The sequence below is a fragment of the Bombina bombina genome, chromosome 3 (genome assembly GCF_027579735.1).
Source record: "Bombina bombina isolate aBomBom1 chromosome 3, aBomBom1.pri, whole genome shotgun sequence".
In the NCBI taxonomy this organism is placed as follows: domain Eukaryota; kingdom Metazoa; phylum Chordata; class Amphibia; order Anura; family Bombinatoridae; genus Bombina; species Bombina bombina.
Window position 1 is genome coordinate 1,005,420,754 of NC_069501.1, and position 13,574 is coordinate 1,005,434,327.

Consider the following 13,574-nt stretch of genomic DNA (forward strand, 5'->3'; position numbering starts at 1 on the left):
CCCTAAACCGAGGTCCCCCCACACCGCCGCCACTCGATTAAAATTTTTAACCCCTAATCTGCCGACCGCCACCTACGTTATACTTATGTACCCCTAATCTGCTGCCCCTAACCCCGCCGACCCCTGTATTATATTTATTAACCCCTAACCTGCCCCCCACAACATCGCCGCCAGCTACTTAAAATAATTAACCCCTAATCTTCCGACCGCAAAGCGCCGCCACCTACGTTATCCCTATGTACCCCTAATCTGCTACCCCTAACACCGCCGACCCCTATATTATATTTATTAACCCCTAATCTGCCCCCCACAACGTCGCCGACACCTGCCTACACTTATTAACTCCTAATCTGCCGAGCGGACCTGAGCGCTACTATAATAAAGTTATTAACCCCTAATCCGCCTCACTAACCCTATCATAAATAGTATTAACCCCTAATCTGCCCTCCCTAACATCGCCGACACCTACCTTCAATTATTAACCCCTAATCTTCCGATCGGAGCTCACCGCTATTCTAATAAATGGATTAACCCCTAAAGCTAAGTCTAACCCTAACACTAACACCCCCCTAAGTTAAATATAATTTTTATCTAACGAAATAAATTAACTCTTATTAAATAAATGATTCCTATTTAAAGCTAAATACTTACCTGTAAAATAAACCCTAATATAGCTACAATATAAATTATAATTATATTATAGCTATTTTAGGATTAATATTTATTTTACAGGCAACTTTGTAATTATTTTAACCAGGTACAATAGCTATTAAATAGTTAAGAACTATTTAATAGCTAAAATAGTTAAAATAATTACAAAATTACCTGTAAAATAAATCCTAACCTAAGATATAATTAAACCTAACACTACCCTATCAATAAATTAATTAAATAAACTACCTACAATTACCTACAATTAACCTAACACTACACTATCAATAAATTAATTAAACACAATTCCTACAAATAAATACAATTAAATAAACTAGCTAAAGTACAAAAAATAAAAAAGAACTAAGTTACAGAAAATAAAAAAATATTTACAAACATAAGAAAAATATTACAACAATTTTAAACTAATTACACCTACTCTAAGCCCCCTAATAAAATAACAAAGCCCCCCAAAATAAAAAATTCCCTACCCTATTCTAAATTAAAAAAGTTACAAGCTCTTTTACCTTACCAGCCCTGAACAGGGCCCTTTGCGGGGCATGCCCCAAGAAGTTCAGCTCTTTTGCCTGTAAAAAAAAACATACAATACCCCCCCCCCAACATTACAACCCACCACCCACATACCCCTAATCTAACCCAAACCCCCCTTAAATAAACCTAACACTAATCCCCTGAAGATCTTCCTACCTTGTCTTCACCATCCAGGTATCACCGATCCGTCCTGGCTCCAAGATCTTCATCCAACCCAAGCGGGGGTTGGCGATCCATAATCCGGTGCTGAAGAGGTCCAGAAGAGGCTCCAAAGTCTTCCTCCTATCCGGCAAGAAGAGGACATCCGGACCGGCAAACATCTTCTCCAAGCGGCTTCTTCGATCTTCTTCCATCCGGAGCGAAGCGGCAGGATCCTGAAGACCTCCAGCGCGGAACATCCATCCGGACCGACGACTGAACGACGAATGACTGTTCCTTTAAGGGACGTCATCCAAGATGGCGTCCCTCGAATTCCGATTGGCTGATAGGATTCTATCAGCCAATCGGAATTAAGGTAGGAATTTTCTGATTGGCTGATGGAATCAGCCAATCAGAATCTAGTTCAATCCGATTGGCCGATCCAATCAGCCAATCAGATTGAGCTCGCATTCTATTGGCTGATCGGAACAGCCAATAGAATGCGAGCTCAATCTGATTGGCTGATTGGATCAGCCAATCGGATTGAACTTGATTCTGATTGGCTGATTCCATCAGCCAATCAGAAAATTCCTACCTTAATTCCGATTGGCTGATAGAATCCTATCAGCCAATCGGAATTCGAGGGACGCCATCTTGGATGACGTCCCTTAAAGGAACAGTCATTCGTCGTTCAGTCGTCGGTCCGGATGGATGTTCCGCGCTGGAGGTCTTCAGGAACCTGCCGCTTCGCTTCGGATGGAAGAAGATCGAAGATGCCGCTTGGAGAAGATGTTTGCCGGTCCGGATGTCCTCTTCTTGCCGGATAGGAGGAAGACTTTGGAGCCTCTTCTGGACCTCTTCAGCACCGGATTATGGATCGCCAACCCCCGCTTGGGTTGGATGAAGATCTTGGAGCCAGGACGGATCGGTGATACCTGGATGGTGAAGACAAGGTAGGAAGATCTTCAGGGGATTAGTGTTAGGTTTATTTAAGGGGGGTTTGGGTTAGATTAGGGGTATGTGGGTGGTGGGTTGTAATGTTGGGGGGGGGTATTGTATGTTTTTTTTTACAGGCAAAAGAGCTGAACTTCTTGGGGCATGCCCCGCAAAGGGCCCTGTTCAGGGCTGGTAAGGTAAAAGAGCTTGTAACTTTTTTAATTTAGAATAGAGTAGGGAATTTTTTATTTTGGGGGGCTTTGTTATTTTATTAGGGGGCTTAGAGTAGGTGTAATTAGTTTAAAATTGTTGTAATATTTTTCTTATGTTTGTAAATATTTTTTTATTTTCTGTAACTTAGTTCTTTTTTATTTTTTGTACTTTAGCTAGTTTATTTAATTGTATTTATTTGTAGGAATTGTGTTTAATTAATTTATTGATAGGGTAGTGTTAGGTTTAATTATATCTTAGGTTAGGATTTATTTTACAGGTAAATTTGTTATTATTTTAACTAGGTAACTATTAAATAGTTCTTAACTATTTAATAGCTATTGTACCTGGTTAAAATAATTACAAAGTTGCCTGTAAAATAAATATTAATCCTAAAATAGCTATAATATAATTATAATTTATATTGTAGCTATATTAGGGTTTATTTTACAGGTAAGTATTTAGCTTTAAATAGGAATCATTTATTTAATAAGAGTTAATTTATTTCGTTAGATAAAAATTATATTTAACTTAGGGGGGTGTTAGTGTTAGGGTTAGACTTAGCTTTAGGGGTTAATCCATTTATTAGAATAGCGGTGAGCTCCGATCGGAAGATTAGGGCTTAATAATTGAAGGTAGGTGTCGGCGATGTTAGGGAGGGCAGATTAGGGGTTAATACTATTTATGATAGGGTTAGTGAGGCGGATTAGGGGTTAATAACTTTATTATAGTAGCGCTCAGGTCCGCTCGGCAGATTAGGGGTTAATAAGTGTAGGCAGGTGTCGGCGACGTTGAGGGGGGCAGATTAGGGGTTAATAAATATAATATAGGGGTCGGCGATGTTAGGGCAGCAGATTAGGGGTACATGGGGATAACGTAGGTTGCGGCGGTTTACGGAGCGGCAGATTAGGGGTTAAAAAAAATATGCAGGGGTCAGCGATAGCGGGGGCGGCAGATTAGGGGTTAATAAGTGTAAGGTTAGGGGTGTTTAGACTCGGGGTACATGTTAGAGTGTTAGGTGCAGACGTAGGAAGTGTTTCCCCATAGGAAACAATGGGGCTGCGTTAGGAGCTGAACGCTGTTTTTTTGCAGGTGTTAGGTTTTTTTTCAGCTCAAACAGCCCCATTGTTTCCTATGGGAGAATCGTGCACGAGCACGTTTTTGAGGCCGGCCGCGTCCGTAAGCAACTCTGGTATCGAGAGTTGTATTTGCGGTAAAAATGCTCTACGCTCCTTTTTTGGAGCCTAACGCAGCATTTGATTAAACTCTCGATACCAGAGTTAAATTTATGGTGCGGCCAGAAAAAAGCCCGCGGAGCGTTAACAGCCCTTTTACCGCCGAACTCCAAATCTAGGCCTAAGAATCTAGTAAACTCTATAGATTCTAGGGCCTAGATTTGGAGTTTGGCGTTAGCCATGAAAACCAGCGTTAGAGGCTCCTAACGCTGGTTTTAGGCTACCTCCGGTATTTGGAGTCACTCAAAATAGGGTCTAACGCTCACTTTTCAGCCGCGACTTTTCCATACCGCAGATCCCCTTACTTAAATTGCGTATCCTATCTTTTCAATGGGATTTTTCTAACTCCGGTATTTAGAGTCGTGTCTGAAGTGAGCGTTAGAACTCTAACGACAAAACTCCAGCCGCAGGAAAAAAGTCAGGAGTTAAGAGCTTTCTGGGCTAACGCCGGTTTATAAAGCTCTTAACTACTGTACTCTAAAGTACACTAACACCCATAAACTACCTATGTACCCCTAAACCGAGGTCCCCCCACATCGCCAACACTCGATTAAATTTTTTTAACCCCTAATCTGCCGACCGCCACCTACGTTATACTTATGTACCCCTAATCTGCTGCCCCTAACACCGCCGACCCCTATATTACATTTATTAACCCCTAACCTGCCCCCCACAACGTCGCAGCCAGCTACCTACAATAATTAACCCCTAATCTGCCGACCGCAAAGCGCCGCCACCTACGTTATACTTATGTACCCCTAATCTGCTGCCCCTAACACCGCCGACCCCTATATTATATTTATTAACCCCTAATCTGCCCCCCTCAACGTCGCCTCCACCTGCCTACACTTATTAACCCCTAATCTGCCTAGCGGACCGCACCGCTATTATTATAAAGTTATTAACCCATAATCCGCCTCACTAACCCTATAATAAATAGTATTAACCCCTAATCTGCCCTCCCTAACATCGCCGACACCTAACTTCAAACATTAACCCCTAATCTGCCGACTGGAGCTCACCGCTATTCTAATAAATGTATTAACCCCTAAAGCTAAGTCTAACACTAACACCCCCCTAAGTTAAATATAATTTAAATCTAACTAAATAAATTAACTCTTATTAAATAAATTATTCCTATTTAAAGCTAAATACTTACCTGTAAAATAAATCCTAATATAGCTACAATATAAATTATAATTATATTATAGCTATTTTAGGATTAATATTTATTTTACAGGTAACTTTGTATTTATTTTAACCAGGTACAATAGCTATTAAATAGTTAAGAACTATTTAATAGCTAAAATAGTTAAAATAATTACAAAATTACCTGTAAAATAAATCCTAACCTAAGTTACAATTAAACCTAACACTACACTATCAATAAATTAATTAAATACAATTCCTACAAATAAATACAATTAAATAAACTACCTAAAGTACAAAAAATAAAAAAGAACTAAGTTACAAAAAATAAAAAAATATTTACAAACATAAGAAAAATATTACAACAATTTTAAACTAATTACACCTACTCTAAGCCCCCTAATAAAATAACAAAGCCCCCCAAAATAAAAAAAATGCCCTACCCTATTCTAAATTACTAAAGTTCAAAGCTCTTTTACCTTACCAGCCCTGAACAGGGCCCTTTGCGGGGCATGCCCCAAGAAGTTCAGCTCTTTTGCCTGTAAAAAAAAACATACAATACCCAAGCCCCCCAACATTACAACCCACCACCCACATACCCCTAATCTAACCCAAACCCCCCTTAAATAAACCTAACACTAAGCCCCTGAAGATCTTCCTACCTTGTCTTCACCTCACCGGGTTCACCGATCTGTCCAGAAGAGCTCCTCCGATGTCCTGATCCAAGCCCAAGCGGGGGGCTGAAGAGGTCCATGATCCGGCTGAAGTCTTCATCCAAGCGGGGCAGAAGAGGTCTTCCATCCGATTGAAGTCTTCATCCAAGCGGGATCTTCTATGGTCATCCATCCGGAGCGGAGCGGCAGGATCCTGAAGACCTCCGACGCGGAACATCCATCCTGGCCGACGACTGAACGACGACCAAGATGGCGTCCCTCGAATTCCGATTGGCTGATAGGATTCTATCAGCCAATCGGAATTAAGGTAGGAATATTCTGATTGGCTGATGGAGTCAGCCAATCAGAATCAAGTTCAATCCGATTGGCTGATCCGATCAGCCAATCAGATTGAGCTCGCATTCTATTGGCTGATCGGAACAGCCAATAGAATGCGAGCTCAATCTGATTGGCTGATTGGATCAGCCAATCGGATTGAACTTGATTCTGATTGGCTGATTCCATCAGCCAATCAGAATATTCCTACCTTAATTCCGATTGGCTGATAGAATCCTATCAGCCAATCGGAATTCGAGGGACGCCATCTTGGATGACGTCATTTAAAGGAACCGTCATTCGTCGTTCAGTTGTCGGCCAGGATGGATGTTTCGCGTCGGAGGTCTTCAGGATCCTGCCGCTCCGCTCCGGATGGATGACCATAGAAGATCCCGCTTGGATGAAGACTTCAATCGGATGGAAGACCTCTTCTGCCCCGCTTGGATGAAGACTTCAGCCGGATCATGGACCTCTTCAGCCCCCCGCTTGGGCTTGGATCAGGACATCGGAGGAGCTCTTCTGGACAGATCGGTGAACCCGGTGAGGTGAAGACAAGGTAGGAAGATCTTCAGGGGCTTAGTGTTAGGTTTATTTAAGGGGGGTTTGGGTTAGATTAGGGGTATGTGGGTGGTGGGTTGTAATGTTGGGGGGCTTGGGTATTGTATGTTTTTTTTTACAGGCAAAAGAGCTGAACTTCTTGGGGCATGCCCCGCAAAGGGCCCTGTTCAGGGCTGGTAAGGTAAAAGAGCTTTGAACTTTAGTAATTTAGAATAGGGTAGGGCATTTTTTTATTTTGGGGGGCTTTGTTATTTTATTAGGGGGCTTAGAGTAGGTGTAATTAGTTTAAAATTGTTGTAATATTTTTCTTATGTTTGTAAATATTTTTTTATTTTTTGTAACTTAGTTCTTTTTTATTTTTTGTACTTTAGCAAGTTTATTTAATTGTATTTATTTGTAGGAATTGTATTTAATTAATTTATTGATAGTGTAGTGTTAGGTTAATTGTAGGTAATTGTAGGTAGTTTATTTAATTAATTTATTGATAGTGTAGTGTTAGGTTTAATTGTAACTTAGGTTAGGATTTATTTTACAGGTAATTTTGTAATTATTTTAACTATTTTAGCTATTAAATAGTTCTTAACTATTTAATAGCTATTGTACCTGGTTAAAATAAATACAAAGTTACCTGTAAAATAAATATTAATCCTAAAATAGCTATAATATAATTATAATTTATATTGTAGCTATATTAGGATTTATTTTACAGGTAAGTATTTAGCTTTAAATAGGAATAATTTATTTAATAAGAGTTAATTTATTTCGTTAGATTTAAATTATATTTAACTTAAGGGGGTTTTAGTGTTAGGGTTAGACTTAGCTTTAGGGGTTAATACATTTATTAGAATAGCGGTGAGCTACAGTCGGCAGATTAGGGGTTAATGTTTGAAGTTAAGTGTCGGCGATGTTAGGGAGGACAGATTAGGGGTTAATACTATTTATTATAGGGTTAGTGAGGCGGATTAGGGGTTAATAACTTTATTATAGTAGCGGTGCGGTCCGGTCGGCAGATTAGGGGTTAATAAGTGTAGGCAGGAGGAGGCAACGTTGTGGGGGGCAGATTAGGGGTTAATAAATATAATATAGGGGTCGGCGGTGTTAGGGGCAGCAGATTAGGGGTACATATGGATAATGTAAGTAGCGGCGGTTTACGGAGCGGCAGATTAGGGGTTAATAATAATATGCAGGGGTCAGCGATAGCGGGGCGGCAGAATAGGGGTTAATAAGTGTAAGGTTAGGGGTGTTTAGACTCGGGGTACATGTTAGAGTGTTAGGTGCAGACGTAGGAAGTGTTTCCGCATAGCAAACAATGGGGCTGCGTTAGGAGCTGAACGCGGCTTTTTTGCAGGTGTTAGGTTTTTTTTCAGCTCAAACAGCTCCATTGTTTCCTATGGGGGAATCGTGCACCAGCACGTTTTTGAGGCTGGCCGCTTGCGTAAGCAACTCTGGTATCGAGAGTTGAAGCTGCGTTAAATATGCTCTACGCTCCTTTTTGGAGCCTAACGCAGCCTTTATGTGGACTCTCAATACCAGAGTTATTTTTATGGTGCGGCCAGAAAAAAGCCGGCGTTAGCTACGCGGGTCGTTACCGACAAAACTCCAAATCTAGGCCTAGGATTTTTCTGTGAAAGTTATTCCTGTTCCAGACCATGCTAGGATTTTTTCACAGGAATGGGAGAGGTCAGGGTTTCCTTTTTTCCCATCTCCTGTCATTATAAAGATGTTTTCTGTCCCTGTCTCCATTAAATATCAGGGTGCACGGTGCCTTAAGTAGTAGGGCATTTCTACTCTGGCTATGAGAAATATGATTCCTAGAGGGGATAGCTGTTCTTTACAGGATTAATGGATTAAGCTGGGTCTTACATGGAAGTTTGGTATGCCATTGTGTCAAGTGTGGCATCTTATGGGTGCAATGCATTTTACAATTCCATTTTGGTAGAGACTCCTTTAGAGCAGATCCAGTACAGGCTCTTAAGCTAGTCAAAGGCTCTTAAGCTAGTCAAAATTCCTTATTTCTGATGCGCCCATGCATTCTCTGACGGGAGTCAAGATATCTGGCTTCGCTGTAATAGCCTGTGGGGCGTTTTGGACAGTGGAGTTTCTGGTACATCTGTACACGGATAAGACCTTGTTTGATTCTGATCTGTAAGGCGTAGTTCTGATATTAAAGGAATTTGCTCCCAATCCGGGATTAGTCCAAGTGGGGGGGTTGATTCTCTCTGTCTTCAAACTTGGATACGAGGTGTCCCAGATAGTCTGTGGACATAGTACATCAGGGTTCTACGTAGTAGTCCTTCCTTCTCTGCCTGTGGCAGGTTCCACCTTTTAATTTTATCTGCAGGCCAGATAACGGTGAGTGCTTTGGGATTTCTCTTCCCTGTGAAGGACAGATTCAGTTCCTGTAAGAGAACAGGGCCTAGGATTTTTTCATTCCTCTTTGAGGTCCTTGATTAGGAGGGAATTCTTATAAGTAGACCTAAAGTGTCTCAACGGGTTGTCTCTGGGTACCATTCTTCCTTCTTATCTGGGAAAGGTCAATTCTTGGTGACCATTGTCCTGGAGGAGGCGTATATTGCAGGTTTCTGAGTTTTGCTTTTCTGTCACACACTTTTAGTTTGTGGCTCTTCCCTTTGGCCTTGCCATGGCTCTCAGAGGGGCTGTATTGGCAGGAATCAGTTTTCAGGGAGTTACTGTGGTGCCATTCCTGTCATAATGGTTCAGGCACCATGTGTTCAACAAGCATTCTCTCATTCTGAGATATTGCTGTCTTTTTTCATTCCTCGATTGGAAGTGAATCTGAAAATAAGTTCCCTTGGTCCAGCTACAGAGGGTAGTGTCTTTGGGACCAGATTGGTTTACTTCTCTCTGAGGTTATTTTTGTGAGAGGTCAGGTCATAAAGGATTTTTTCTTCTTTCTTCTTTCCTCTTTCAGCACTCTTCGGTTTGGCCTTTTAGGGGCCTGATGTATGGAATGGTCTGATTGTTTATTTGGAAATCATCCCTTTGTCTGATCCATCTGAGAGTTTGCGGTTATGCATGTTCAGATAGTGGATCAAGGATTTTTTGGCTCTGTCTTAGAGGATTGATCTAGATCTGCCGAAATTAGATTCTTCCCTGTGATTTAGAGAGGGGTTTTCGTGGTAGCAGGATTGTTACCTGCATTCTTCAGAGGCTTTTGGGTTTCTCAGGAGCATCTGTTTTGAGGTGCATTCTTCCGCAAGCTCTAGTGGTCAGGTAGATAGCTTAGTTTCCTTGCAACCAGAGGGTTGGGAGTTTGAACCCAGCTGCAGCTGATTTAATGGTGTACATCTGTGGTCTAGTGGGTAGCCTTATATGCTTACAAGCAGGAGCTTGAGAGTTCGATCCCGCCTGCTACTGCAGTATCTGATTTTTGAGACCTTTCTGAGTAATAGTCACGGTCGCTAGCCTGTTGGGTTGGTGACTGTTCTTGGGAGTAGTTTACTCTCCACATCACCATCTTGGAGTGAAGAGCAATCTAAAATGCTCTGACGACTTGGCCTCCGTTGTCCTATCCAGTTTTTCAGGTTATAGTTACTATTTCTTCTCAGTGGTTTACACTAACTACCTGGGAGGATCATGAAGTTCCTTTGCCATGATTTGCGTGGATTGTTCGGTGGGAGGACGCTCACATTCTAGTTTATCCACTATTCGCATTTCAGTGTATACTAGGTGCGGACTTCCTGAGCTGTTAGTTTTTTCATCCCGGGAGTGGGTTTTCTCGGAGGGGTTCTCCAGGTTAACTTTCACATGGGGGGTGCTGGAGTTGGAGATAGCAGTACACCAAGTCTCCAGGTTATGTTTAGGGTCAGTGATTAGCAGGCTGCTCTGCTAAATACCCTGGCGGTTCCTTGGGATTTCAGTCTGATGGCTCTCCTCTTCGAGTCTTTACTCGTATCAAATGGGAGTGAGCATCAGTATGGTTATAAGTTCCTGCATAGTCGCAGGATCTTGTTTTCAGACATAGCGGAGATGTGTTTTTTTCCATCTTGGTGGTTGTTCCTGTGGAAGGACCTTCTAGTTCAGGGTCTTTTCTTTCATTCAACTTCTTTTTCTCTGAAGCTTTCTGCTTGGAGATTGTCTGCTTAGTTATGTCTGTGTGATTTTTCTGAATTGGTCATTGAGATCATGATTCAGACTCGCAAGTCTGTTTCTAATTTCTTTTACCATAAGGTATAGGTTATTTTCCTGATTGGTGTGAATCCATGGACTTCTCTTGGAAGTAGGGTCAGGATTCTTAGGGGTTTTTGCCCTTCTCCAGGTCGGTCTGGAGGATGGTTTTGCACTAGTGTCTGGCGGATGTGCCAGATATGTATTCTTTTGTCAGACCCTGTTTAGTATCAGGCCTGTTAAGGTCTGTTGCTCTTCTTGGAGTTTTAAGGTATTTGCAGCAGGCTCAGTTTAAGCCTTAGCATTCCATAAGATTTTATACATTTTTTGTTATGTACTCTGCTCTGTGAGTTCAGGTACTCTAGGCTTTGCAGTGTGATTCGTTTTATCTTTTCGGATAAAGCGTTTTTTTATCCTAGGTGGAAATTTTGTTTGGGAATTATTGTTCCCTCTCTGTGTCCTCATTCTTATTTTTTTAGGTACGTGTATGCACAATTTGGATGTTGTGCAGGCTTCTGTTTTTTGTTTGTTTTCTCTGTATTAGAAAACTTCTGCTACTTCTCTTTTTTTCTGGTTGAGAAGTTTACTTTGTTTGTTTTTCAGAACTGTGGGGCTGCAGTTTCCTGAGAGATTTATGGCTCATTATTCGGGGGTTGTCTCTTCTTTTTGGGCTTTCTAACTGAAGTTTCTGTGGAACAGATTTGCAAGTCTGCAAATGTTACAAATTTGATTTGTTGTCTCGGTTGAGGCTTCTTTTGGGATATAGGTTCTTCAAGCAGTGGTGCCTTCTTTTTAGGTTACCTGTCTTGTCCCTCCCTTATCATCTGTGTCCCCACTAGAAATTGATTAATCCGTGGACTCATCATATCTTAGGAAAGAAAACATAATTTATGCTTACCTGATAAATTTATTTATATCCGGATATGGTGAGTCCACGGCCCACCCTTTATTTTAAGACAGTTATTTTTACTAAAACCTCAGGCACCTCTACACCTTTGTGTTATCTTCTTTTTCCATTTACCTTCGGCTGAATGACTGGGGTTATGGGTAAGGGAAGTGACATATATAGCAGCTTTGCTGTGGTGCTCTTTGCCTCCTCCTGCAGGCCAGGAGTGATATTCCCACTAGTAATTGATGATTCCGTGGACTCACCATATCCATAAATAAATAAATTTATCAGGTAAGCATAAATTATGTTTTCTAATAAAACTTTCTAAAATCATTCATGCTTTGGTTATCAATGATTAACCAACTACTGAAAAATGAATGCTATTTGAGAAATGTTGCTGTAACTATTGGGTTACTGTAACTATTATTATATCTTCTCAGCCTTTATCTTATGTTAAATCCTGTAGTATGAAGTACTTTCCTACAGAATCCCAACTGTACAATGTATAGACCTACTGTTTTTTCCTTGCATGCTCCAATTACAAATTTAAAACCTCATACCACAATTTCCTTGTGAATTAATTAATATTAATTTGGCTATAATGAATGATCTGTAGTTATAAATGTGAATGAATTATGTAATTGTGTGCCCAAATGTTGTTATCCCACATATGGCTAATACCAGTTTCATCACAAGGCTATAAGTCAGTGTCCTCCTTTATTCTGTTCTGTAAGTTTGTTTTTAGTTAGCCTATAATATAAAGAGGCCAAGTGTGTTTGTCCGAAGCTGTCATGCGCAGTAGACCTGATCTGCTGTCCGGAGGGAGTGGGCAGGGCCGGGCAGAGTGGGCAGGGCCGGGCAGAGTGGGTGGGGATGGGCAGAGTGGACGGGGACGGGACGTGGGTGTGGTGGGGCATGACCAGGAGGAGCGGGCGTGTCTGGGTCATGGTCTGTAGAGAGAGTGCGCAAAAGAAGGGGGAGACAGAGCAAAATAGAGAAGCGAGAGAGAGCAAAAGAGGTGGGAGAGAGCACAAAAGAGAGGATGGGGGAGAAGGGCACAAAAGAGAGGAGGGGGGAGAAATGGCACAAAAGAGAGGAGGGGGGGAGAAAGGGCACAAAAGAGAGGAGTGGGGAGAAAGGGCACAAAAGAGAGGAGGGGGATAAAGGGCACAAAAGAGAGGAGGGGGAGAAGGGCACAAAAGAGAGGAGGGGGGAGAAGGGCACAAAAGAGAGGAGGGGGGAGAAGGGCACAAAAGAGAGGAGGGGGGAGAAGGGCACAAAAGAGAGGAGGGGGGAGAAGGGCACAAAAGAGAGGAGGGGGGAGAAAGGGCACAAAAGAGAGGAGGGGGGAGAAAGGGCACAAAAGAGAGGAGGGGGGGAGAAGGGCACAAAAGAGAGCAGGGGGGGAGAAGGGCACAAAAGAGAGGAGGGGGGGAGATGGGCACAAAAGAGAGGAGGGGGGAGAAGGGCACAAAAGAGAGGAGGGAGGAGAAAGGGCACAAAAGAGAGGAGGGGGAGAAAGGGCCCAAAAGAGAGGAGGGGGAGAAAGGGCACAAAAGAGAGGAGGGGGGAGAAAGGGCACAAAAGAGAGGAGGGGGGAGAAAGGGCACAAAAGAGAGGAGGGGGGAGAAAGGACACAAAAGAGAGGAGGGGGGAGAAAGGGCACAAAAGAGAGGATGGGGAGAAAGGACACAAAAGTGAGGAGGGGGGAGAAAGGTCACAAAAGAGAGGAGGAGGGAGAAAGAGCACAAAAGAGAGGAGGGGGTGGGACCGCTGTACTGCAAAAAATGTCCCGTGTACACGGGCTTTAGGACTAGAATCTAATATTTACACATTTTGACAGTTATCGTTAAGTAAATAATTTTTTTTTATTATTTTGTTGTTATTGAAAGACATTTTAATAGCTGCATGATGCTCTCATATAAAGCAGAGGTTGGTGCTGCTGCCTAGAAGGAAAAGTGTGAACTAATATTCCACATTTGTTTTCCCTTCTTGTCCCCAGATATCCACGTGTGTCTCCCCAGCCAGTTCAAATGCACCAACACCAACCGCTGCATCCCAGGCATTTTCCGCTGCAATGGCCAGGACAACTGTGGAGATGGCGAGGATGAAAAGGATTGTCGTGAGTATTTATAATTA

The 13,574-nt window shown here is 42.1% G+C and overlaps 1 protein-coding gene across 1 annotated transcript in view; it reads left to right on the plus strand.

Moving 5' to 3' along the window:
• The window catches only part of LRP1 (LDL receptor related protein 1), a 595,167-nt gene that overhangs the window by 493,968 nt on the left and 87,625 nt on the right, over positions 1-13,574 (plus strand). Inside the window, 1 exon segment of the mRNA XM_053708175.1 lies at positions 13,438-13,557. Within this exon segment, the coding sequence (XP_053564150.1) occupies positions 13,438-13,557 (120 nt within the window).